At 40.5% G+C, this 26,679-nt stretch overlaps 1 protein-coding gene across 2 annotated transcripts; it reads right to left on the reverse strand.

Moving 5' to 3' along the window:
* Positions 1–5,293: 5,293 nt before the first annotated feature.
* On the reverse strand, positions 5,294–26,235 carry FHL5 (four and a half LIM domains 5). Of its 2 annotated transcripts, XM_048508276.1 has the most exons (6): positions 26,086–26,235; positions 16,751–16,930; positions 13,142–13,316; positions 11,268–11,437; positions 10,170–10,356; positions 5,294–5,486 (listed from the first exon to the last, which is right to left on the reverse strand). In XM_048508276.1, exons 2-6 carry the CDS (start codon positions 16,907–16,909, stop codon positions 5,335–5,337), a joined length of 843 nt encoding a protein of 280 aa, XP_048364233.1. In that variant the 5' UTR covers positions 16,910–16,930; positions 26,086–26,235; the 3' UTR covers positions 5,294–5,334. The 2 variants fall into 2 exon arrangements, with proteins under 2 accessions (XP_048364233.1, XP_048364241.1); XM_048508284.1 differs by lacking the exons at positions 13,142–13,316; positions 26,086–26,235 and having other exon boundaries at positions 16,751–16,874.
* Between the last annotated feature and the right edge of the window lie 444 nt (positions 26,236–26,679).

The raw sequence follows: 26,679 nt of genomic DNA on the forward strand, positions 1-26,679 counted from the left end.
CAAAGAGTGAACAGAAACCTCTGCTTTCCCCACTCTTCCACCTGAGTGGTAGAGGCTTATCTGGTGAACCAGATGTGTTTCCGCACACCTGAATTTCTGCTGGGTGACCTTGGGCTAGTCACAATTTCTTGGAACTCTCTCAGCCACACCTACCTCACAAGGTGTCGGTTATGGGGAGAAGGTAAAGGAGCTTGTAAGCCGTCTTGAGTCTCTTTACAGGAGAGAAAGGTGGGATATAAATCCAACCTCCTCCTCCTCCTCCTCCTCCTCCTCCTCCTTGTTTTATAGAGTTTTAGGCATTAGTCAGCAGGGGATTTAGCACAGCATAATAATAATGGGTTGCATCTGTTATTTTTGAATCTGGGTCCATTTTATTCAACGTTTGGCCTTTGCATGAGTGCCCATTTTCCGTGAAGGAAACAATCTATTTTCTTTCTGCCCCTTCACATGAACCTACTTTTTTTTACAATGTAAACAGAGCTACACAGGCACAAACACCCCATTTTTCCTGCATTCTGATTGGTGTTCCATCATCACAGCCCCCCCCCCTTCCACTCGTTCCAACCTATACTAAGGGAATGCTTCTGATTGGTGGAGAATCTACAGCAACCCCAGGAGCCCAAGCAGGACCTCCCCCTCCCATTTCTCTAGTGTGGACAAAAAAGTTTAGAGCATTGAAACCATGACACATATAAACATGAAGCATGCAACCCCTTTCTTAATATTGTGATGTACAAAATAATAAAATCTGTCCAAAAACGGAGCAAAATGATATATCCTATCCACACCCAAAGGTGTGTATCTGTATAGCTACATGCGTTGAGCATAAAAAGGAAAGGGAATGGGACCATGCTTGCAATGGCTTGGTTTGTTGTCAATCCATTCCTGTATACATTTGGTTGAAATTGCGCTCATGGGGAGAAATGGCACTACCATGGGGAGAAAACATATTTGGGGGATGTTTTAGAAATAACTGGCTATCACACTGGTTGGCAGTGCAGCAGAAACAAAATGGACATGATGTAAGGCAGGAGAATGGACAGTGGGCAGGAAAAGTAAAGCGGCTGGGCACCCGTGGCGTTCACTTGGAAGCAGGTTCAACCTGTGATTTTGCAAAAACATTGTGATTTGGGGTGATTTTTGAAAAACCCAGGTTGAGGGAAACATAATGGGCCAATCCCACTTTGGAGGAGGGATTTGTGCAAAGTACTTTCCAAAACCAGGATATTTCCCTTTGCCAACCTGTTATATTTCTACTAATCAGAATCCACCAGTATTATCTCTTCACAATGAAATCATCTTAAACCAGCCCTCTGTATGAAAATTAGGTCAAGGTCTCTGTCAATCATTCTGCAGAAAAGGGAGGCTTAGTGAGGTCATGTGCCTGCCATAGGCCAACTTGCCTGCCTACCCTAAGGTTACTGTCAGTCAAAAAATGTCTTTACACACATTATCTCTCTCCTGTTAGCTTCAAAGACTCTCAGGATCATGTGACTTTTACAGTGAAATAAAAGGGTTATAAAAGTTCAAGACAGACTTTCTTATACAAAAAACATTTTAAACATAACTTCTCAATCTGGACAGCAAAGTCTAGAGCTTTCATTCTATCAACATGTATTTTAAATATTTACATTTAAACATCTAAAATATTTCTACCTTCTCACAAAGCTATACTTATTCAAAACATAAAGAACTTAATATATTTTTCTCAGAATACTATACTGTATCTCTGCTATATCACATGCACATACAGAGACAGCAAACCTCTGAATACCATTTCTACAGGCATCAGGGAAAGGTCTTGGCCTCTTATGGCTTGTTTGTTGATCATCCAGGGTAACTGGTTGGCCACTGTGTGGGGCAAGATTCTAGGTTAGATGGACCAATGATCCAGCAGGGCTCTTCTCATGAGGTTGTCTAGATGGCTGTGCCAGGAACGGAATGCTGGTCTAAATGAGCATTTAATCCAATCTAGCAAGACAGTTTCAGCATTTACTTGGGGAATTCTGACATTCCACATCACTGGTCTCCTGTTTATTGCTACTGCTGGCACAGGTGTGAGGAAATGCTTCCCTGAAAAACAGACACAGCAAAAATGGTGTGAATGCTGACAAAATACCCTTTCCAGATTTTGGTTATCTGTTTCTATGGTATCCAACGATGAGACACTGGCAGTATATAAATCAGGAGAGATGTTTAATCTCTGAGATAAAATTCACAATACTGAAACATGATGGATAGAAATTTTTTATAAAATCATCTCCACAGGTGCACAGCTGGTATAAATCGGTATTAGCAGTGTTGAAGGCAACAGAGCTATGCTTGTTTATTCTTCTGCAAACTTCATTTCCATTTTGTTTTTTTCCCTATCAGCTTTCTTTCATTACAAAGGGAGAGAGTTTGAAACTTGAGCTCATCCTAGACAGCAGCAGTGTTGTGCCACCTAGTGGATGAAATGTAGAGTATCTAGACATGAGGCTGTTCTCTGCCCAGTTATGCAGGCAGCAACCCATTCATTTTGTTGAAGGTTAAAATTTGGTGCACAATTCAGGCCTTTTTAATATGATGCATTGCCGTAGTATTCCTAATCTGAGTATGAATTCTTGAGCACTGATTTTGTGGAGAAAATCCTTTTTCTTTAAGGAATCTTTTCTTCTTGACGTCTGTAATGCCGTATGCTGCATTAAAATAGATTTCTATGTCTATTGTTGTGCCTAGGAGCATAGTATGATGAAGCACAGGAATCTTAGCTCATATCCATAAAAGTGACACTTTTCACTGAAGAGCCTTTTTCTTAAGTTAAGGGTCTCATTTTACATTTCTGAAATAATGGAAGGGTTACTATGCCCCATTCATTCTAGTTCTGATTTCTCTGAATAACTACATCATGAGAAATATGTTACATGTCGTAGTCAAATGTGGACCCATCTGCAGATACTTAGGATCGGGGCCACAGTGACGCAAAACAGGTCGTTTTGCAAACTTTGGGGACTCTCCCAGGTTTACATAAAAATCTGAAAGTCTTAAAAATATTTGGGACGGGGGAGCGAAATCCCCCCAAATAAAGAGCATTGCTTTCTGTGTCTTCTGGTGAAGTTCAGGAGCTGTGATGGGACAGGGAGCCATGCCTGATCAGCAGACAAGTGGATGTAGGGGAGAGGATGAGGTTCCCCCATGAGTGGCACAGTCCCCCTTTTTTCTGCATCCATTATTCACGGTCTTAATGGTGATCCCTCTCTCTTGCCTTTCAATTGAAGAAGCACATTAGTATGAGTCAGAATAGCTATGAAGAATTCAGATTAAATACTGTTAGTTAAGGGGAGCCAGCCAAGTCTTTTTTTTCTTTTGGTCTGATCATTTGGCAACCTCATTAAAATATCATGTTTATATCTGTGAAGTCTTTAGAATGAGCATTTGAGTGTGTTTAGGGAAAAAACATCTCATTGTCAAATAGTTAAGTTTGCTAACTAATTTGGCAGGTTTGATTTCTGAAGCAGATAATCATAAATTTACTCTGAATTCATCTTCTGTCTAGTTCTAGGTGTCAAGGCTTACATGTAAAAACTGTTGTACAATCTGGCCAGGACTTTAAGAGTGAGGAGGTTTAGCTTAATGTACAGTTCTTTCAAAACAATGGATAACATATACATATGAATGGCTGTCAGAATTCATAGCCACAGTTCTTAATAGCAAAGATATGTTGAGATTAGAGTTGCCCATTTCCTTCCCCTGACAAGTCAGGCACTTGTGAACAACCAACTTGCTTGCTCTGAGCACCCTACTTTTGTTGTTCTCATAGCTGAGATGATAGGTCAGAAAAGTGAAAAATGCTACATCAGGTTTCACACATGACACATAAAATTCTGAAGAATTCCATTTTAAAAAAAATGTAAAATCTTGTCTTCATTTCAGAATCTGATTTCAGAAACCCAGCAGCATTCACAATTTCCCCCTTTCGGAGATCTTTTATACAGTTTTTTTTAAAAAAAGAGAGAGATTTAGGTAAAAAGTGCAGTAGAAACAATTTTGTTAGCTTTATTATAAGATTATGCAAACCATCTGACATGTATGAGTACACACTGTTCTTATAAATGACTGTGCACATGTGCTTCACTCCATGATTTTTATTTTAAGGTCTTGCGACACGGTTCTATTTTTGATAACTGATGCCTTGTAAAAATGAAGAGCCATTGTTTGGAAAAAGAAAGTCAAGCAGATGGAAAAAACAAATATGAAGAGAGATGTGGCTTGCTAGCACAAAGAGGTAGTGGAATCATTATTGGTAGAACGTGAACTTTGTGACACATATGCTTGCCTTAATGCCATCTGCAGTCTTCTATTTACATAATAACGGGAAAACTTTTGTGTTTGCACTCTCAAATTAAGATCTGAAGGTAGAGTTGATTTCATTCACATATCAACGTGGTTTGGCCTTATGTTTGGACCACATTTAAACAGTGAGAGGCAGCTTGGTGTAGCGGTTTAGAGCAGGTGGACTCTAATCTGGAGAACCAGGTTTGTTTCCCCACTCCTCCCCATGAGTGGCAGACTCTTATCTGATGTACCAGATGTGTTTCCCCACTCCTATATTACTGTCTCAACACCCAGAACTTCCCCCGGGGAAAGTTGTCAAAACGCAGTGGGGATTTGTTTTTATATGTGTTTTACCATAAATGTATGTTGATATTAAACATTAATGGCATTTTTAAGCTTTGCAAATTGTCACAGACTCAGTGACTTCATGGAGGTGTGTCTATCATACATGCAGGATATTTGACAATATGTGATATTGGTTGGTTGGTTGTTATGCCATTCTGGCTTACATCTTTTTATTGAGTCACATCTTGTATTATATCTCCTCTAAGACAAGCTTCTTCCATCCACCCCTGATTTACCAAGGCATTGCTATGGTTTGGTTTTGAGATGTAATACAGAAAGGCGCCTTTAGGGGGCTCCCCATCTTTTTGTTCCCAAGCTGTATTGTGCTGCCAGAGAAGCCTCATTCAGATGATATCTCTTTATCAAGATTTAAGCAACGTATTGGCTTGTACTACAGTCTAAACATTCTGGCATGCCAAACAGCAAAGAAATACAAGTAGGAGACTGTTTTCCAGGTTAATAATTTATAAATGCTTTAGTAACAACTCCCTCTTGTGTAAAAGAGATTATTCAGGGCACAAGGGGTGTATGCAGTGGTGGCAGAACTAGCATCAGAAAGTGGCTTGCTGGATAAAACAATAATTAGACTTTCTAGAAAGATTTCTGTTGGCTGAATCACTAAGCAAACAGTGAGTATTCATAAAAAGCAAGAGATTTGCTTTTGGGTTTATTTAGCTATACGTTGCTGATGCACTTGCAGCAGAGGATTTGGTCCTGCTGAGTAAGAAATCCCTTTCCCACTAGAGAGCTGGAACATTTCCCACAGTTAAAGCAGTCACTGTGCCACTGGCGATCCTCAAAGGAGATAAATTTGGCTCCATCCAGCGCTATAAAGAGAAAACAGGAGCTAGTAAGTATGATGGTGCACATCTTCCATCACATCACAACGGGTAGTACATTATTGTCTAATAAAGCAACATTTTCTGATTTATCATAGACTACATTCAAAAGTTACATAAACATACCTATGAACCCTATGCTGAGCTCCTTCTAGTTCAGTAGTCTACAGGCAAAACATGAGCTGTAATGTTTTCTTGTGGGTCTCAGGAAGGAAATATATAGATGGTTTTTAACTGCAGACTGTAATTTAGTCATTTTAATGGTTTGGAGGGTTTGATTGCATTTTATGATTTTTTGTAAGTGACCATGGCTTCAGGGTAGAAAGGCAAAATAGATATCAAGAACTAATGGATCAACATGGTGTTGCAGTTAATTGTTTGGCGGGTGGGGGGAGGAGATTATGGATTATATTTTAAATCCATTAAAAACATTAATGTAGATAAGCCTGAAAAATATATCTCTGCTGAGCCATTATTAGTTGCCCAGCGGTGATTTTGCCCATTTAAGAAACTCTGAAGTACATTGTGTGTGTACGTTCACACAATGTACACACTCATGTACATGATGACTGAATTTCACATTGCTTTTCTTGGACTCCACCCCCACCCCCCTTGAATAACAAGTTTTGGAATTAATTGCCAATGTTGTTTCTCAGTGCTGGCGGGAGAGGGTATGCAATTTGCTTTCAAGGGATCAAGCTAATGGTCTTGAGCACTTTTAAATAGCCTCCAAGTGTTTGCCAAACATTTAATTATAAGCCCTTTAAACACAAATGTTGAACCACAAAGCAGCTTTTCTTTTGTTGGCAAGATTTTGTTGTTCAACTCTGGGAATATTAATGTTTACCTACTGAGGCTAAATTAATTGAGGCTCCTAGCATTCACATATAAAATGCCTTCTGTGTTCATATTCTACCCTAGAAAAGGCTTATGGTTATTTTTTTCAAGGCAAAACTGCACAAAAATCTTTGGGTGCAAAGGTTTCATAGATTATATTCTGAGTACCCAATTACAATATTTCAGGTCTCAGTATGCTCCTCTCTTGTATTTATATTTTCCCCCCTTCATTTTTTGTATAATTCAGAATTGGACTCAGAAAACAGTGAAGTGGTAACTCAGCTTCCTTTATATATTGCTGTTTGTTATTACGATTGTCATTACAATCTACCTGCCTTCCTCCAAAGAGCTCAGGGTGGTGTAGTTACATTTACTATACAGGATGGTGTTTTCCCTACTTTTATCCATTGAGAGGTAAAGATGTCTGAGAGATAAGCTGCAACATAAGCCTTCTTCAGTCATTGCACAACTCGTCATACCAAAAGCCCACTGGCAGGAACTTAGTATACAACCATTTCATGTTCACAGGGCAACAGGCAGGTTTTCAGTGCCCATACAGCTGTGGTACTTGCATAGAAAATCCATTCGCAGGAAATGGCAACCACATACTTGAGCACTGCACACTCTTGTGACACATGATTGTAACATTCGAAAGGGAAAATAATGATTTACTCTTGACTACTGAATAAGATTCAGGGCTCAGTAGGGCCTTCAAGTTAGGAGTTTGCTGTCCAGCAGTTGATCCACTGCACTGCATTATCCTGCCAAGTGGAAAGAAAATGCAACTACTCTACAGGTAAAGGACTGGATGCCTGCTTGCCATAGCAGCCTTTTGCCTCATTGGGGTGTTGTGTGGTTTCCGGGCTGTATGGCCGTGTTCTAGCAGCATTCTCTCCTGACATTTCGCCTGCATCTGTGGCTGGCATCTTCAGAGGATCTGAGATGCCAGCCATAGATGCCAGCCACAGATGCCAGCCACAGATGCAGGCGAAACGTCAGGAGAGAATGCTGCTAGAACACGGCCATATAGCCCGGAAACCACACAGCACCCCAGTGATTCCGGCCGTATATTTTGCCTCATTGTTGGGATTAAACTAGATTTGTTTAGCTGCATGGTACAAGGAGCCAAAATTCTGTCTTTTTAGTTTGTTCTTTCTGACACTTCACAATGAAAGCGCTGAATATTTAGTAAAGTATTTTAGGCTACAGTCAACCCATTCTAACTATGTGTGGGGGAATATATTGTGCTAAGGATAATTTTAACAGTTGTGCTAAAATGCTAAAAATAAGGACTTGCTTGCATCACTATGGAATCGTGAGGTGAGCTATTGTGGGCTTCTTTCTACCATTTGCTGACTGACTGTATTAATGCAGAAATAAAAATAAATACTTTTGAGTGTTTCATTGATTTGCATTCAAATCCAACAGCATTGCTTGTTACTTTAAGACTGTTTACTTTGATAAGTAACCATTTACTTATTTAAATGTCTTTGAAATCAAAGACCACTAAAATAAATACATAATTTAAGTTCTTCAAAGCAGATGGCTTTATTGGTCAAGCACAATGTAAGTGCTTCTCATACAAGATTACATTTGTTCTTTTAGCTCTGGCACAATTGTTGCCTGAGCTACAGGGCTCAAGAAACAAAACTAGCAGAGTTGTATAGGAAATCCTGTGTTTTACACTGAAGGTCTTACTCACTGAGTATCTTAATACTGTGCTGTACCAGCTACAAATCCTGATGTTAAAATATTCTCGATTTCTTTATCTCTGTTCTTAGTGTGTGTCCTAACATGGAAGGCCCAGGCTAGTCCAAATCCCAGCCTTGTCAGATTTCAGAAGCTATGCAGGGTTGACAGGGTTTGCTATGCAGAGCAAGGCAATGGAGAACCCACTCTTTTTGTGAAAACCCTGTAGGGTCGCTGAAAGTTGTCTGTGACTTGACCGTACTTTCCACTACTTTTATTGTCATGAGCCAGTCCCTGGATGATGAGGACTCTGATGTAGAGCCTGAAGATACCATGGATGCAAAACTGACTCCTCACAGGAAGATACAGGCAACAGAGCCAGCAATAAGCCCTTCCCTGCCAGCCAAGGCAGAGCCTGATACCAAGCAGCTGGAAGAGCCAGAAGCCTCAGATGAGTAGAGTAACGGGTCAGCTACTGAAGCTGCACAAAGGAGATAAAGACAGAGGCTGCAGCTTCAGTTTAAAAGAAGTGCCCATATTGCTGCTTGGTATGGAATAAAGCTCTGCGAGCTGCCCTCATTGGCAACCGAACAGGACTAAGTCTCCGTAGGTACCGGGCTCCATTAGCAGGGGTATCCTACTTAAGTCCTGTCTGGGGCTTGGCTCTGTCTGGATCCAACGAGTTTACTTCCTGGTAAGCTCCATGTACCTTGTCTTCCTCTGAACTCCGATTCTCAGCCTGCCTGACCTCTTGCCTGTGTCTTGACTCTGAACCATCTGACTAGGCCTTTGCTTGCCACCTGCTTTGATTTCTGCCTGCTGTGCCTTTGCTTGCTGCCTGCCTTATCACTGGACTGCCTGAGCACACTTAGCTAACACCTGCCAGCAACAGAGTTCCTGGCTTGGGAAGGGGGAAGGCTTGATAGGCTCTGCAATGGGTAAAGAGAAATGGTGACCTCAGGTGGAAGTTTCTGGAGGGGGACAATAACTCTGCTTATCCCCACATGGGACCCAAGATGTTTGGAAGCTCTACTGAACATGCCGTACTGTCTTTAAATCCTTTTGTTGTTCAGACCATCAAAAAGAAATGAAGAAATACCCCACATAATGCATGTCTTTGGCTCCATCCAAGTCATTAATTGAGCAGCAGTTCTAAAATACAAATAGTTACAACATCCTCAGATATTAGGCAGCTTTTGAGATTAGGCCTCCCTTCTCCATTGAACATAAGGAAAATGTCTTGTCTAAGACACTGCCTGTTTTCACACATGTATCTAGCACAGTGTTTCCCAACCTTTTCGATGTCGCGGTACCCTTGACCTCACTATTCATATCTCAGGATACCCTTGAGGTTCGTTTGATTTTTTTGGTGCATTTTTTAGGGTTTTTTCTGTTTTTGGCCTGTAGATGGGGGGAGTGGCAAGCAGCGTTGTTGTTTGTTTGCCTAAATTTTGCATGGATTGGGGGGATTTAAAGGGAGAGCTCCCTTTAAATCTACCCCCCTAATCCACGCCGAATTTAGGCAAATAAAACAATGCTGTTTTTCAATGTTGTTTAGAGGGAAACCATGAGGCTTCCAACCCTCCCTTCAAAATCCATTTGATTCTGGGAGGGGGGGAGTGGTACCCCTGGGTTGTGCTCATGACACCCCAGGGTACCAAGGAACCCTGGTTGGGAATCACTGATCTAGCATATATGAACATATTTTCCTCCTGATCAAATGATTTTACTCAAATACAGATATGTAAAGGCTTATTTGCTTCATTAATCTGCATAAAATTTATTTCATCAACATATTAAAAAGAGCCAGCATGGTGTAGACATGGTTAAGATTCTTATCTGGAGAACCGGGTTTGATTCCCCACTCTTCCACATGAGTGGTGGAGTCTTATCTGGTGAACCAGATTTGTTCCCCCACTCTTACATTCCTCTGGGTGACCTTGGGCTAGTCACGGTTCATTCAGAACTCTCTCAACCCCACCTGCCTCACAACGTGTCTGTTGTGAAGGGAGGAAGGGAAAGAAGCTTGTACGCTCTTTTGAGACTCCTTACAGGAGAGAAAGGGAGGTATAGATCCAAAGTCATCTTGCCCATCTATCAAAATTCTGCTTATGAAATTTGTACAACTAAATTGTTGATAATCACCTGTAATGGGCTTGGAGCAGGCCACACACTTTTTTTCATAACAGCTGCTGAAACATTCAAGACAGTAAGGATGCTCATCTTTTGAAATGAACCGTTGACCTGCAAGCTGCTGTTGGCATTTTGTACATAAAAAGCATTCTTTATGCCATGGTTGGTCACGATATGACACACCACCGGAAGTTATCACCTAATAGATAACAAACAAAAACAAAGTGGATAGCCAGACACTTTGCAAGTGGTCATGGAAGCATAAACATGCAGAAAAAGATGGACAAAGATCTTTATTGTTCGTTAACATTATTGTTGGCCTCAAATTATTCTCAAAATGGTTACTAAATCATTAGCTTGCTTAAAAAGAGAAATGCACAAATGAAGCCTGCTTTGGAATCACAAACTTTGACGAAGAAGGTACATCCTTTAAGCATTTTGCACATGTTCAGAGGCACTGTCTGATGGTTTCCCTGGGGAACGGTAATTTATCAAGTACAATGTTCTAAAGTTGATCTTTGATGCTATAAACAATTATTTAAAAGCTAAACCTAAACATTCCTGCCTACTTCTGTTCCCAATTATATATATTGACTTATCAAAGTATCTGGCAATAAAACCAGATGATAAAAACATCATTAAAATGAATTCAAACCCGCACTTCCTCACCCTCCAGATTGCAGTTTCTAGCCAAATGTCCGACTGAAAAGAATTTTTTTTTGCCATGCATCTAAACCCATAAAAGGCAGGTGAATCTCCAAGGGGAGAGAATTCCAGAGCCTGGGGCAATCATGGAGAATGTGACCTTGGGGTGAATCAACAGTGTATGAAACTGTCATCCCTGTCAGCAAGCAGAAGTTGTTCAACAGTGGAATCAACTACCCGGGGGTGGGGGGTGGGGGTGAGCTCCCCCTTACTGACAGTCTTTAAGTGGCAGCTGGAGAGGTCTCTAGGCAACTCACATTGTCAGGGATGCTCTGGGCTGATCGTGCATTGAGCTAGACTAGATGGACTGTGTGGTCCCTTCCGACTCTGATTCGAAGTGCAATCAAAGCCACTGCAATGTTCTAGTCTCCCTTTCTCCCCCGCTATTTGTCCTTGGTTTATTACCTGCTTGCAGGAGTAACAACACTGAGCAAACTGCTTCTCAAAGCAAGGTACACAATAATTGTCATTGTCTTTGGTAATCAAAGGCTTTGTTCCCAGCGGTTGCCGACAATGTTGACAAACAAAACACGCTTCGTGCCAACAATTCCCTTTAAACTCCATTTTACGAGAACCTGCAAAACCAAACGCAGAATAACTCAGATTGTTGGCCAGTTGCACATCTTTTCCTAAACATGTATCCAATGAACAGTAATTTGGGAACAGAAATTGGGAATTTCTTTCTTCATAATTCCCCACTGAACACAACATTTGTTCGGCAAAGCAAGTTTGTTTGCAGACTTCCCAGTCAAAGTTTATTGTTAAATGTAAAAGGTCATCAAACTCATACCACAGAATTAGGAATTGAAAAATGGTGTCTACAATGAAGCAAAATAGTCAATGTATGGATATGTATATTTTTAACTGTATTGACTTCAACAAATTCCTTTCTGGTACAGACACGATAAATCTTGTGATTCTTCAGGTACAATTTTTTCCTTTTTACTAAAAATGTATTTGGGGAATTTCTTTTTTACTTGCACTCTTATAACACTATATGTACATTTTCACGATACATTCTCAGCATATAGTTTTATTTCTTGCTTGGGATGATCTAAAACCTTTTAACAACTAAAACAAAACATATTAAAAGGTATTCAAAATCATGTGAGACTGCTTTGTGGACAATGTGATTAGTGATTCTACAGACACTATGAGCTACAATCCATATTCATCCAACAACATTGCAGAGAGCATATTTTAGACCCAATGCAGTGTAATAGTTAGACATACATTGACCCCGTATTATTTAGCACGTGGGTAATTTTAGAATTTTGAGAAGGTGGAGTTGGTGCCTGCATAAAAGAGGACTGGGGCCAGTTACAACATGTTAGCAGGTTATAAGTAAAACATCCTTCAGTGACAGAAATGACCGTTTCTGTTTAAATGTTCCCTGCAAACAAAAAGGTGATGCTTCTGGGGTCTTTCTTAAGCACCCCATACTCCAGTGAGATGGAGGATATCCACTTTATTTGTTTAGTTTGGGAGAGAAGTAAATAGGTACTAAGAACATTGTTGGTGGGCACCATGAGTCCCACAGGTGCCACACTAAACTAAAGTGTTGAACTAGGAACAAGAAGACCTTTGTAAATCTTTCTTATCCCATGAAGCTCATTTGGGTCACTCCTTCAGCCTCACTTTCCTAACAGAAGACTAAAAGAAATTTGGTAGCTGTGTTGATCCATTGCAAGATCTGCAAATAAAATCTATCAAATATTTTTTATTAAGAGCAACCATAATAACACACTTCACTGTTCAAGCTCTAGAAACAAACACGAGGGACCTCATATTTCAAATCGCTGTGGTGTTAAGGCCTCCATCTGTATCCTGTGCAGGTTGCTTAGCTGCTTTCAATGCCCACAAGTCAGATTTGAGGATAAAACAGAATAAGAATAGTTAATGCTACCCTCACCCTCCTAAGAAAATTGAGGTTACTAACAGAATGTTAAATAAAACAAATTGCTTGTTTTAAAAAAGCATGAGGGGAGAAGAATGGAATTCCCCCGGCAAATTTTGGTTTTAATTGCAAATGGCAAACTTTAATGGCAACCCCCCCCCCCCCCCAACCTCAGGATTGCACATTCCTTCTACATGGAAGCATTCATCTGAAAAGGCCGTTTGATTAAAGGAATAAAGTTCAGAAATACCTTGCCCAAAATCCAGAAATCATGATTTGTCTTTTAAGTTCAACTGATCAATTATTCAAATTTAATTAAAAGTGCCACGGACCACTTTTATTTAGTTAGGCAATTAAAAAAAATCTTTCTGTGTTATCTTACCAGGCATAATGGTCCTCTTGCAATGGAAACACTTTGATGAATACTCATTAGAATAACAGTCTGTACACAGCAGGCGATTATCTTTGGCAGCAAAAGGCTTTTCCACCAAAGAGTGATTGCACTTGGCACACTGGAAGCATGCTTCATGCCAGTGACAGCCTTTATAAGCAAAGTCCTTTGAGACAGTAAATGCATGTTAATGAAAAGCATTTGTTTCCTGTAAAAATGCGGGTAGATAAAATCTGTTTGGAAGACATCATGAGCCACTGGTGTAGACTGAATGTCAAAGATGACCTCAGAGATGGCTGAAAGAGGTAGACATTGTGTATCTGGCCCATTAAGATATCCGCTTTAGTACAGGCTATTTTCTTTCTCATCTCCAGTGATCCTGAACCACAGAAAGTTGTATACCCATAAGATCCCACAAAGAGGAAGGACCCTGAATATAGTTTGAAGGCACTTTGATGCACACTGACTTGAGTTAAAGGAAGAAAAGCAGTCTATGAACGCAAGAAGCTTCTTTATGACCCCTTCCACGCATGCAGAATAATGCACTTTCAATCCACTTTCACAATTTGCAAGTGGATTTTGCTATTCTGCACAGTAAAATCCAACTGCAAAGTGCATTCAAAGTGAATTGAAAGTGCATTATTCTGCATGTGCGGAAGGGGCCTATGCTAAGAAAGAATTTCTTTCTCTCTAGCTCATTATCTCCTTTCACTGGCAATAGTTCTACAGACAATATATCAGACTTTCCCAACCCTTACAACTTGACATCCTTTAACTGGGAATGCGAGAGACTGAACCAAGGACTTCCTCTGAGCAAGAATGTGCTTTACTGATAGAGCCACATATCCTCTCTGCCAGTAGCGAAGTGCCAAGGGGTTGGGGGGAGGGGGTGCAGGGTGCACCAGGCATGCACCCCTGCAGGGGTGTTCCGGAGGAGTTCCAGGGTAGGTTGGGGGCGGACAGTGGTGTGGGAGGGGCACAGGGCACACGCGTGCCCTGGGTGCAGTTCCCCCTCACTCCACCCCTGTTCCCTGAATAAAATGTAATAAACAAATATATAGTCTGTACTCATCAGCGGTTTTTAGCTATCCCCAATCAACCTAGGCAACAACACCGCCCCCCACCCCCCATACCCCAGTTGCAGCAAGGCAAAACTTTGCATTTTTTCCCAAATGTAATTGTTGCAAAGACAGTTCTCTCCTGGCTTCTCCTAAGATTACTTGACTTCCATCTCCCGAACAGTTCAAAATTGAATGATAGCTTATGGAAAGGACAACTGTTTGGAGTTATCTCCATAGGAACTTCAAATGGGATTTACAGTACAATTGTAAGCAAATGTACTCCAGTCTAAGTCCATTGGCCTTAGTGGTCTTAGACTAGAATAATTCTATATAGGGCGGCTCTCTGTGAAAGGAAAACGCAGACATACATCTACTATCATGCCCCGCTGCAGTACGGATAGTTCTGACGTGAATTCCTTCTGAATGATAGAAGAAAAAATAAATACAAGGGACCCCTTCCTCCGCAAAAGTTAGTTTACTCTGACTCTGTTTCCACCATGATGTCATTAACATGATAAGCAAGCAAGAAAGGAGGAGATACAGATGAAATTAAGTTATTTAGCAAATAAAATATTTTTTTAATCAAAATTAATCTTTTTTGAGGCTCCTGGCTCATAAAAACATTATTCTTACATTAAAATGATAAACTGTTTCTGGGGGAATGCATCTTGTATCACTGAGTATCACTGTGAACAGAGGAAGCCATTTGTATTACAGACGAATGAAAGCCATTTTTTCACTAGTGATTTGTCAGAGGTGTTCATTTTAAAGTTTTTCTAGATCTTATCAACTGAATTAAGCAAGGATAGAAAGTACTGTGATTTCTATAAACAGAATGATTAAAAACCTGGCCACTTATTGCTTTTTATCAGATATTAAAGAAGCTAAGACATTCTATTGAGGTTAATGCAGCACCTTAAAGGTCTTCATATTTCAATACTAAATTAAGATGATGGATGAAAGCCATCCTATTGGGTCTCAGGGGGAACTTGATATCCTTATAGGCTCCCATCACTCTTCAAGAAATACTGTTGCATATCTAATTTCTAGTTATTCACAAACTGGGTTTTGAACAATCTGTCTGAGTTCAAAATCTGTAGATTATTTTTTGGGGAAGTTTCTATGTAATCTTCTTCTCCAAGGCTTCCAGTTTATATCTCAGAGTTTCAGCCCTTGCTATCTTAATGAGTTTGTCATTAAACCTCCACTTGATCTTAGTGAGACTGAATCTTGGGAAAGAGATTGTTTTCCCTATTAGCTTATGATAGGCAGTATTGAGTCTGTTGATGTACAAATACCCAGAATAACTTCTAAGGAGTAGCAAAGACAACAGGCATCCTTATAAAAGTGAACCCTTCCTGAGCATCTAGCCTGTTGGCATAGCTTTATGAGTCACAGCTACTAACTGATGTAAATTAATTAATGCTTGACTTTGAATTTAAAATGTCAAGAAGTTAAATGTAGGTAAAAGGGTACTGGACAGATTCATGGAGGACAGATCTATCAGTGGTTACTAGCCATTACTAGCAACCAGCCTCTGAGTACCAATGTCAGAAAGCAATATCAGGGGAAAGTGTTGGTCTCTATGCCCTGATGTTGGCCCTCCAGAGCACCTGGTGGCCACTGTGTGAGACAGGATGCTAGACCATATGGACTACTGGTCTGATCCAACAGGGCTTTTTTTATGATCTTATGTTAATATTGAATTGCCTCCCTTTTCCTTCTTAAAGGTCCATCTGATCCAGCATCCTGTTTCCCACACTGGCTAACCACATGTTCATAATCAGGACAGGGAAGCCAAAGCAGCCACTGTTGTTGTCTCCCAGAATACAGCTTCTAAACATGGAGGCTCCATTTTCTGCCATAGCTAACAGCCTTGATTTGGGCCAACTTCCCCTTTAAAGGCATCTAAACCAGTGTCTTCTTCTTATGGGAATGAATTCAGTAACTTAATTATGTCTCAACTCAGCATGAGAGGTGTTTGTGTTTATATGTTTAAGTTGCTTTAAATTCATTTAAATATTTTATATGCTTTAAATATTTCATAGGCTTTTTACTATTTGATTTGGAATCCTGAATGGGGTAGAAAGGCAATATAAAAGTATTTTAAATGAAAAATGGCAGGCAACTCCAGTCACTAGATGTATTGCCAGGTACTATAACAATATAATCTTTCTCAATAATGAATGGTCTTTATCAGTCCTTAGGACTGGTAGTTGGTGCATGAAGTTTCCCAGGAATCACAGCTTATATCCAGACCACAGAGACCAGTTCCCCTGGAGGAAATGGCAGAATGAGAGAGTGGACTCTGTAGAATTACATCTCTGCTGAGTTCCCTCCTATCCCTGGGCACCACACCTAAATATCCAGGCATTTTTCAAGCCGGAATTGGCAAGCCTACCAGCCCTTTACACTGATCTCCAAATGAATTAGTCCAGGATTGTCTTGATCAATTTAAGACTTTCATGAGTATTGAAAACACCTGGAAATGTCTTTCTTCTGTCAAATCTGTAGCCTGTTGTTAACCCCCAGTACTTACCTTGGAATGACATTCAATGGGCTTCTTGCATTCTTCACAGATGTTAGCAAACAAGCTGTCATAGCACCTGACACAGTAGGCATTCTCTTCTTTCATGGCATACTGCCTTCCGCCAAGGGAGCCCATACAGTGACGACAATTAGAATGAAGATTGGCCATTTGAAGTTCTTCTCAACATTTCTTTAAAAGAAAAAGGGTGAATATTCCTAAATTCTAGAATCTGTTATTGCAGGAAATTAGACATGCTAGTCAGAGATACAATATTCTGAGCAAGAATTTATGATGAAAACAAAATGTTTTTGCCCTGACTGCCTCTGTTCAGTATTCCCATTTTTTAAAAAAATCAATTTTTCTGTCTCTCTGCAGAATGTTACCTACTGGTCTGTTCAAATTCAGGATACAGGTATGGAAATATGTGGTCCTGTGTTGATTGTATTCTAAATTGGTTGCAAAATGATTTTATGATTGCTTTACCACAGAAAGCCATTGAACAAATGTTTGACTCATTCCCAGCATTTACAATGGCATTGTGGCTCCATTGTGGTGAAACAATCTGCAGCCACAATTAAAGACAGAAATCCACAGCGTACTGCACATCGTTACCATGTGGTGAGTACATAGAAGATTCATTTTGTTATGGCACATGTGTTGATCTTTCCTACCAGTGGTATAAACCCATAGAATGCTACAAGGCTGCATTGTTTCTCATAAGCTTCCCACCATTGGATAAGATCTAGCTTTTCTATTTTCCCAGAAGCACCTAGGAAGTTCTTGCAAAGCTGATGCTTTGGGTTGCTGGACTTTCCCCAATAAAAAGTGAAGAAAATGAGGGCTAGGATGATAAGGGTAATGATAAGGGGAACTGGGGGAAATCACCATTATTTGACTGGATGCCATCTATTGTTGCATGTATATTGTCAACAAGGCCTTCCTCAGACGCTATGCAATTATGGTAGCTTGGAAAGCTACACCTTTGTAAGCAACAGGTGCATTGATCCAGTGACCTCTTCATAGCTCTGCACAGTAATGTATGTGTTTTAATTCTAAAAAGGCTTCTGTCAGCCCCATCCAATGGGAGACAAAAGGGCATTAGGGAGCGGTACAGCCTTGCCCTGGCACATTTGCCCTTCCCAGGGTATTTACTTGGCAGTGGGGACAGATGCACCAGTGGCTGCCCTTCCCTCGGCCCTACACCACAAAACCCAAAAGTCTGGGCTGCAGTGGGGCTGTGCTGGTTTCCCATTCAGACTCCAGCATGGGTGGGGCCATCATTAATCAGCTATCTCCCAGGATTGAAGGCCAGGAATGTGGTGCCCTGCCCTGCACCAAAAGCCGCCCTTTTGGTGCATAAGTCCTGTTAGCCCTATAGAGTGTTTTGGTAGTGGAATTGAGGGAGGGTCAAAGCTGTTTCTTGCTCCCTGAGCCACTGGAAAACTTGGAGGCAGCAGGGAACTGCTACTTTGGCAAGGTGTCCCACCACCTCTGGGTTGGGATGGGGCTGCTCAAATAATTTCTTAGAGGTTAACACCAGCAAGACCAGGGGCAGCACTTACAATCATCTGCACACTATTGATGATTTACTTCTATTAAAATCCACAGCAATTTAGGATGTACTGTACACCTTTCTCCTCATACTTGTAGGTTACAGGGCAAAAAGAAGCCAAAACAGCTAAAGAAATGTGTTATTGAATTGGGTAACAGTTATTTTTTTAATGTGATCAATTGCCCAATCTAAGTGGTGCTTCAGTGGTGCAAAAATCTGCTTGGAAAACATGGATCCTCATGATTTTTGCACTAAGTCACCCCAAAATCACCACCTCTCAGAACAAAGCCAGCTGAGCTAGGGGTAGCAGAAGGGAGGCAAGGGTTGGGTAGGGATTGGAGAACGTGGCAAGGGATGGCTATGGGTAGGGGAGATGGGAAGGGATGGCTAGGGGTTGGGGAGGGTAGGGGTGCGGGAAGGTGGCTAGGGGTGGGGAAAGGTGGCAAGGGATGGCTAGGGGTGAGGGAAATGGGAAGTGGTGGCATGGGGAGGGAAGGCCTCTGCCGGGTCTGGCAGGGTGGGGCAAGGGGAAGGGGAAGGGGGAGGAGTCTGGGGTGAGTTTCTGCCCCATGTGACCCACCAGCACCTGCCCAGTGTGCCGGTCCCCACCCCGCCCCCTTATAGCTACACATCTGATGCCAACCATTCACCTATTCAATTCCTAGTTGCTAGTCTAATAGTGCAGGTAAAGTGCCATTTTAGTCAGTGCCCCTCCTAGCAGATTATTAATAAGAGTCAGAGGTTGAGGTCTGGGTTCACCATTTCTTATGGTACCTACCCAGGAGAAATAATTACTATCTTACTTGTTCATCTGCAACTCAGGACTGTACATGTGAAAAACATATTTGGATAAACATCCCGTTCGTGACATAATTGATGCATCTTCTGAGGTTTGTAGGCAAGTTATTTTGGTCTGGTTATTTGCCCATTGGATCAGAAGGACTTTTCGAAAATTAGGACATGGTTCCACAGAATATGAGAAAGCAGAAGCCACAAAGTTCCCAGTGAAATCAGCCATAAAACATCTGCTGGATGCATTGGATTCTTCAGCAATGTCATTGCACTGATAATGCCAACAGCATGGAGTTCAGTTAGGGAATTTAAGAACCATGCAAGAAAAATAATTCAAAACAGTTTTATACTATTTGTGTATTAACAATGTGAGGCAACGGTAGAAGAACTAAATACAAAAGGATGAAATGGATATTCTGTAAGGGTCAGATATTTCAGACCCTATTTTTCCTGATTTCATGATGTGATGAATCATAGCCAATATATACTAAAGAAATTATTCTGCATTTCTCTGACATTTATTTATTTTAGGGTATTCATCCTGGTTTTCTACCCAGAAGTATTTCCTCCTTCCCCTATAGTACCCTCATGGCCCTTCCCCACTGGGATAGGTGTCTTTTGCACCCTGAGATCCTCACAGCTTTTCAGAGCTCTCTCAGCCCCACCTACCTCACAGGGTTCTTGTTGTGAGGAGGGAAGGGCAAGGAGATTGTAAGCCCCTTTGAATCTCCCACAGGAGAAAAAGGGGGGATATAAATCCAAACTCTCCTCCTCCTCCTCCTCCTCTGGCCTTTGAAACCCAGAGAGGCACAGGTGAATTCTTTCATTTTGATATAAAGGCATGGTCTCTTGAGCAATTAATGTGTTTCTTCAGGTGCTTTCAGGAGATAGTAGCTCAATCACCTACAGGGGAACATTAATCAAGGACCTTTTGTGTGATTCTCAAAGTCCATACCTGTGACCATAAGAACAGGTTCTCAACATCTCCTTCACAGTAAGACTTCCCTGGTAACTCAGTCAAGAACTCAGGAAGGGCTATCAGCCCACCATTTGGTCATTGTCACCAAACCAATTCAATTACCTGTCAACTGACCACCAAACTAATTCAATTACCTGTCAACTGTAATGTCTTTTCCTCCATTACAACCCCCTGGTACTCTTTTTGGATAAAAGTTTCAACTGTCCTAGAGCACTGCCAACCTCCAAATGGGGCCTGATGGATCTCCCAGAATTACAACTGATCTCCAGACTATGGAGATCAGCTCCCCTGGGGAAACTGGCAGATTTGGAGAATGGATTCTGTGACTGAGATTCCCCCTCTCCAAACCCTCTCAAGGCTCCACCACACCAAAATCTCCAGGAATTTTCCAACAGCAAGATTGGCAGTCCTACTGTCCTATGATAAATCAGATCATGACCTTGACTCCGATGGGGTTTCAGATTCCAAAGTTGCACCAATCAAAGTCTGATCCAAATTTCACCAGTAAGCAGTTGCATCCCACCGTTTTGGCCCAATGCCACAATGGATTATAATTCTCCACTAATGCGGACAAATAGCAGTACTTTTCTATTCACATTTAGACAAATCTAAGTACATAGGAAGTGCATGCCAACCTTCAGTTTTTATAGTTAGTCATCTCCTGGATCTTTTGTCATTGTGAGCATGAAATCAATGGACTCTCCTAGTCATGGTGGAGTATGTGTCCTCCTTTCATTATGCTTCCCCTCCCAGATTTCATCCTTCATATTTTCATATCCATCCTAACCTCTTAACTCTCTATTCTAAATTTGCCGCCCATCTGCCTTGCTGCTAACTGGTCCTCCTTGCCCATAGCATCGCCAACAAGCTAGATGGTTCTTTTTTACTATCAAAAAATCTTTCCCTGTTTATCTTTTGGTGCAATTTCTAATGTTATCTCTTCAGCTAGGTTTCTCTGAATTAGCCATGTGAGAAGAACACAATTTGGACTCAAAGTAACTTCAGCTAGATATTTAGTTTGAAGTTATACAAATGAATTATAACAACAGAACACTGGATTGTAACATATACATTGCTGTGTAATTGCTATTGAACAGTTAGTTTGTGTTCTGAAACCTGGCTAAGACTGTAGTGGGGATTCGACCACTGTCTTATACCACTGTTTGCTCCCTCTGTATTCTATACCTTTGATAAAGTTTCTTGGTGTTTATATATTTATTAAATATTTAACCTTCCTTCATCTTTCCTTCCTGGAGATTTATTATGTGAAGGTGGGAACTGTCTGTACAACAGACCTAAATTATCCCTTTTTACTCTGAGACGTATGTTCCAGTTCTACAGTTGTACAGCCTTCCAGCAGCTAGCATGACATGGGGACTGATCTGGGTAACAGTACAGGCCCAACATATATGAAGCACCCTTACATAAGGAGACTATCTTGTGAAGTAAAGCCCCCCCCCCCACTTTTGAAAATGACTCCATGCCACTAGCCTTATTTTGAGTCAATTTGCAAAGCTAAACACAGTAACAAAAAGATGATTTACTTGAACAGCAGAGATTAATTAATTAAATTTGAGGGCACTAGCCATGAAAGGGTGGGAGACATCAATCCAAATGAAAGTAGGGCTTTAGAACCTAGTAAGTTAATTCCTGGTAGAAGGGAGCAAAGCAATGACCCATCAAATGTTTCCCAACTCCTTTCCCCCACTCTTCATAACACAGGGGTAGTATATGGGGAAACTTTTGCAGCAGCACTCAAATATCTGAAGGGAAAATAGTGCAGTTGGAAGCTTACAAACATTTCTAACACAGAATCGTATATGTGAAAAATGTGTTGTTATCTGGTAAGACACCCTTTCACCATCCATGTGGTGAAAGGGTCTTATGAAGAGGCTTCCAAGCCTTCAAGAGTCTTACTACCAGTTCCTGAAAAATCAGTTTATATATATTTAATGATGACCTAGGCTTTTCTTCTGCTTGAAGGTGGCATCATGAAATGTCAAGGAATATGTATAGCTATGAGAATATGTAACTAATATAGACTCCATAGTTAAAAATGAATTCATGACTGGGAACTGTGAGAGTTTTTTTATTGTATTCCCTCCGGGATTGTGGAATGTCAGAGAGGGGGAGTAGAAGAGGAAGAAAAGGATAGAATGCTGATCTCACACCAAAAATAGCGACTACTTTATTTGGCACAAGCAGTGGAAAATTTCTCATCCAGTTAAAATCTTTGCATTGAAATGATTTGCTATGGCTGTAACTGTGCCAAAGCTCACTGATCTTCACAGATAGAGTACAATCCATCAAAAACAATCCATAATTTAAATCAATGGGGCTCATGTACTCTATAATGCTGCTCATTTATTTTATGCCACAGTAAGAGATACTTTTAGCTGATTCAGAAAATGGTTTCATTAAAACAACCTCCATAGGCTTGGCTGGACTTATCACCAAACTACAACTTGGAGTTATGTGAATGAATTAAGCCTGAGCCTTGGACTCTTCCCAGGCTGCAATTCTGTCTATTTGTTTTTGGTTAAATCCAAACCAGAATGCAGTGGCTTGCTCTTGCTTGGTAATACATGATCAGCTTATGTGCTTCAATCAATGCACCACCAGTTGAGTTGGCAGAAATGGACTTCCTCTCTCCCTCCTTCCAGGAGGGTTAAACTTCTGTCCTGTGACACTTTCCTGATTTCAAACAACCTCTGGAGGCAATTCAGTGATGAAAATGGAGCAGGGTAGTGTGCAAACCCTCCACACTACAACCCCAACCTCCACAGCAACGGTGGTTATTTTTCACTAAAATGTATAATTGTAATGTCTGCTTTAACAGCAATTAAATCCTTCAATATACACAGAGATTTTGTGCAAGAGATTGATGGTAAAAGTACACAAGAAGGGTGCATGACTGTTGCTCTAAATGGCTGAGTATACCATAGTAATCATGTAAATACAGTAGATGCACTTCATACAGAGATTTTGGTTATGCATGGGTGTGGTGTGTGCGTGAGCTGTTGCCTTTAATCCTGAAAGTATGCATGAGTAGCCTTTTGGACAGTTCTGTGAATCTTCCTCCCCTCAATGCCTCTTTACTGAAGTGGCACTCCTACGCCGGAGTCAATTCCCACCGCTTGTGAGGAATGGATGGCATGGAACACTAGATTATTCCTAAGTCATTACAGGTCTCTTCAGAACTTTATGGTATGCCAGTAAGATTACCCTACAATATAATTAAACATGCCTCCCCACTCTGGTCTTCTCATGTCTGCAGTAGAAAATTAGGAAACAAAAGACATGCTGTTGAAATGGAATCTTTTTTGCTATTTTGATTCTAGTCTCCCAAGGGAAATTGTTGCTTTTAATTATGCTGGAAGGTAGATTATGAGTCAAGGGGAACAGTGTTTGCATGAGGGCAGAATGGGATCTAACTTCTCATTAAGATAAATCGAGAAGCTAGTGCGGTGTAGTGGTTAAGAGTGGTGGACTCTAATATGGAGAACTGGGTTTGATTCTCCACTTCTCCACATGATCAGCAGATTCTTATCTAGTGAACTGGATTTGTTCTCCTGCTCCTACACATGAAGGCTGTTGGATGACCTTGGACTAGTCACAGCTCTTTCCAAACTCTCTGAGCCTCACCTACCTCACAAGGTGTCTGTTGTGTGGAGGAGAAGGGAAGGCATTTGTAAGCGGCTTTGAGACTCTTTACGGGAGAAAAAGGCAGGTGTAACTCCAAATTTTTCTTCTAATATTCTCAAAATTAGCCATGCTTTCCAATAAAGGTAACAATTGTCCACACTAGTTAAGAGAAAGTTTCTGAAGGTGAAAAAATCTTTTCACTTAGTAGTGCAGTAGAATTATATCACTTGTGACAGAATCTATCATTATTGCTCAAGAAAGAGACAATTAAAATCATTTTAAAGCTTTACTATTTTTCTTATCAAGGAGTTTCAAGAACTGCACCAATAAAACAACCTGCTTTTCTCTTTTGTTAATACTACTATGTTAATATTTCTACAGATTATGCTGCACTAATCAGTGATGTGTATGACATTAAATGAGATATTGTTAGGAAAGCAATAACAGATTTAAAGATATATTGGTCCCATCAAGTTCTAGAAAAAGATATTTTGAGAAACAACAATGAATAGTGCAGCATTAAGAGAATTGCGAGACTAAACAGAAGTAAGCCAGACATCAGAAAATTGTTTTGTCACTGGAAATATTTCTACATGGAGATCAAGGGATAACACCAGGTAACTGAAGACTTTTGGAGGACATGAATGTCACTACAATATAAAATGGGCTTGAGTTTTAACCAAGTTTTCTTCATAGTGAAAGGGTAGCCAGATGAATTTCATATGGCAAATGGAACAGTATAATCTAAAATGCCCTAACCAGGATAGCCCTAGGCTAGCCTGATCTCATCAGCTTTCAGAAGCTAAGCAGGGGCAACCCTGGCAAGTATTTGAATGGGAAACCTCCAAAAAATGCCACGGTCATGACATGGAGGCAGACAATGGCAAAACACCTCTTAAAACCCCCATCAGGGTGGCCATAAGTCAGGTGTGACTTGACAGCTAAAATAAGTGAAAAATAAATAATTAAATAAATTACATTTTTGGGAAAAGTTATTTATTTCTCATATTATATTATTAATACAAAAGAAAAAAAAGATTCTTAGTACTTTTTTGAATTAAATACCAGCATAAGCTTTTATTTCCTCTCTACTGTTGCTACTTGTTGAGCCATAACATTGTTAAATGTTAGAGAGATAAGAAAGTGCAATGGGTCTGTCAGACCAGCTACTTTACTGTGGTACGTACATTCCCATTCAAGGGCCTATGTCATCTGAAATCTACTCACCACAATACTGGTACCATTCTGTGAAATCAACACCTATTCCTCCCTAACCCAGATTCCTTATGCAACCTATTCCTCAAACAGAATAAGACTAAGGGGAAGACAGTTTCTGTGCAGCAGCGAGCTCCCTGTTTAGAATTCTAGTATCCCATTGTTACATATATAGGTAGAAGGTGGAGGGCAGGGGGAGCCTCAGCATTGGTAGAATCCCCTTGTTCAAGAGAAACACGGCACATAACAACAGGAGACTCTGTGCTGCAGCTGATGCTACTGAGCAAACTCAAGGTTCTCAACAACTGTTATTCAGTTCAAACTGTGTCTCAGAATCGAATAAACCTTCTAGTAATTTATTATATTGTAAAATAAGAATCAGTGTGTATTATGAAACTCTACTGACACAAGGTCATGGACTAGGATTCAGAGATCTATTTTGGGCATGCTGAAATGCTGTGATGTCCCATGAATACTCAGATTAGTATTTCAATTCAAATCATATGGAAGTAAATCCTGTTGAATTTAATGGAAGCATGCTTCTTATGGCCCAAGCTTTCACTGACTATCTTATTTACTCAGATCCACGGACATGGTTGATGCAGTAGTGGCAAAAAGGAAGTTCAGCAGGCTGCGGAGAAAAAATTAGGTTAACAGAGCAAATGAGTTGTCCTCTTAATCACAGAATTAATCAATGAGTTGTCCTTAATCAACAAAACATTATTGAATAGCCTCTGGAGTGCTTGCTGGCACAAATCAGTCTATTTAAGCTGTCTCAGTAGATTTTGCAGGGGATAAAAATAGAGAATGCCTTTTGTCTTGACAGACAGAAACCATAAAGTTGTACGTTGGACAGCTGTTGTTCCGAAAGTCAGTTTTGCTCTCTGCTTTTAATTGATGTTATAATTACTGCTATTCAAATAAAATAAATCTTGGTTGGCACATTCTAGTATTAGCTATTTTTTCCATATCTGGATACGTATAATGTTATACATATTCTTTTTTCTCTGTAATGTTTTTAAACAGAAGTTTAAGATGCAAACTGATAAATGCTATAAGGACGCACAAAATGAAAACGAGCATTATATTCCGTTAAAGATGCTTCATGTTTCATATTCCAGTGAATATTCTGGATGATAAAAAGATTATCATAATACTCACATTTTGCTGCCAATTGCTTGTGTACCCAAACCTGAAGATCCTCTGGATGTTTTCACTAAATAACCTCCAATATAAAGAGATCAGCTGGATCTGTTTAGTCTCATGAGATTTTTGGCTTTGTGTAAGGCCATTAGGAAGGTCATGTTGCAGGGACGTAGGTAAGGGTTTTTTTTTCTCGGGTTCAAACCCCTCCCATTACATGTCCGGCTTGCTTGCAACAATGCATGGAATGGAACAGCCGGAAAGCCCTCAGTCAACAAACCCACCCAATAAAAAATCTATACCTATGTCACTGTTTGTTGCTTCCTTTAGATCTCAAGCAGCTAGCTTTCTTATTTTGTCATATAGTTTTCAAGTTGTAGTTAAAATATGTGGGAGGTCCCTGGAGGGTTTTGTGTTTCAGAAGAGAGGAGACATTCCAGAGATTTTAATATGTTAGAAAATAAATTACAGCTTGAAATACAGTATCCCTCTATGGCAACGTACCATGTGGTGGCTCAGATTTTGTGGACAGATGGCCATCTATAGTCACCAGCTATTCAGTAATAAAGTATTTCCCACAGAAAAGAAGTGGATCACGATGAAAATTTCTCC

Source organism: Sphaerodactylus townsendi, linkage group LG01 (genome assembly GCF_021028975.2).
Source record: "Sphaerodactylus townsendi isolate TG3544 linkage group LG01, MPM_Stown_v2.3, whole genome shotgun sequence".
NCBI lineage: Eukaryota > Metazoa > Chordata > Lepidosauria > Squamata > Sphaerodactylidae > Sphaerodactylus > Sphaerodactylus townsendi.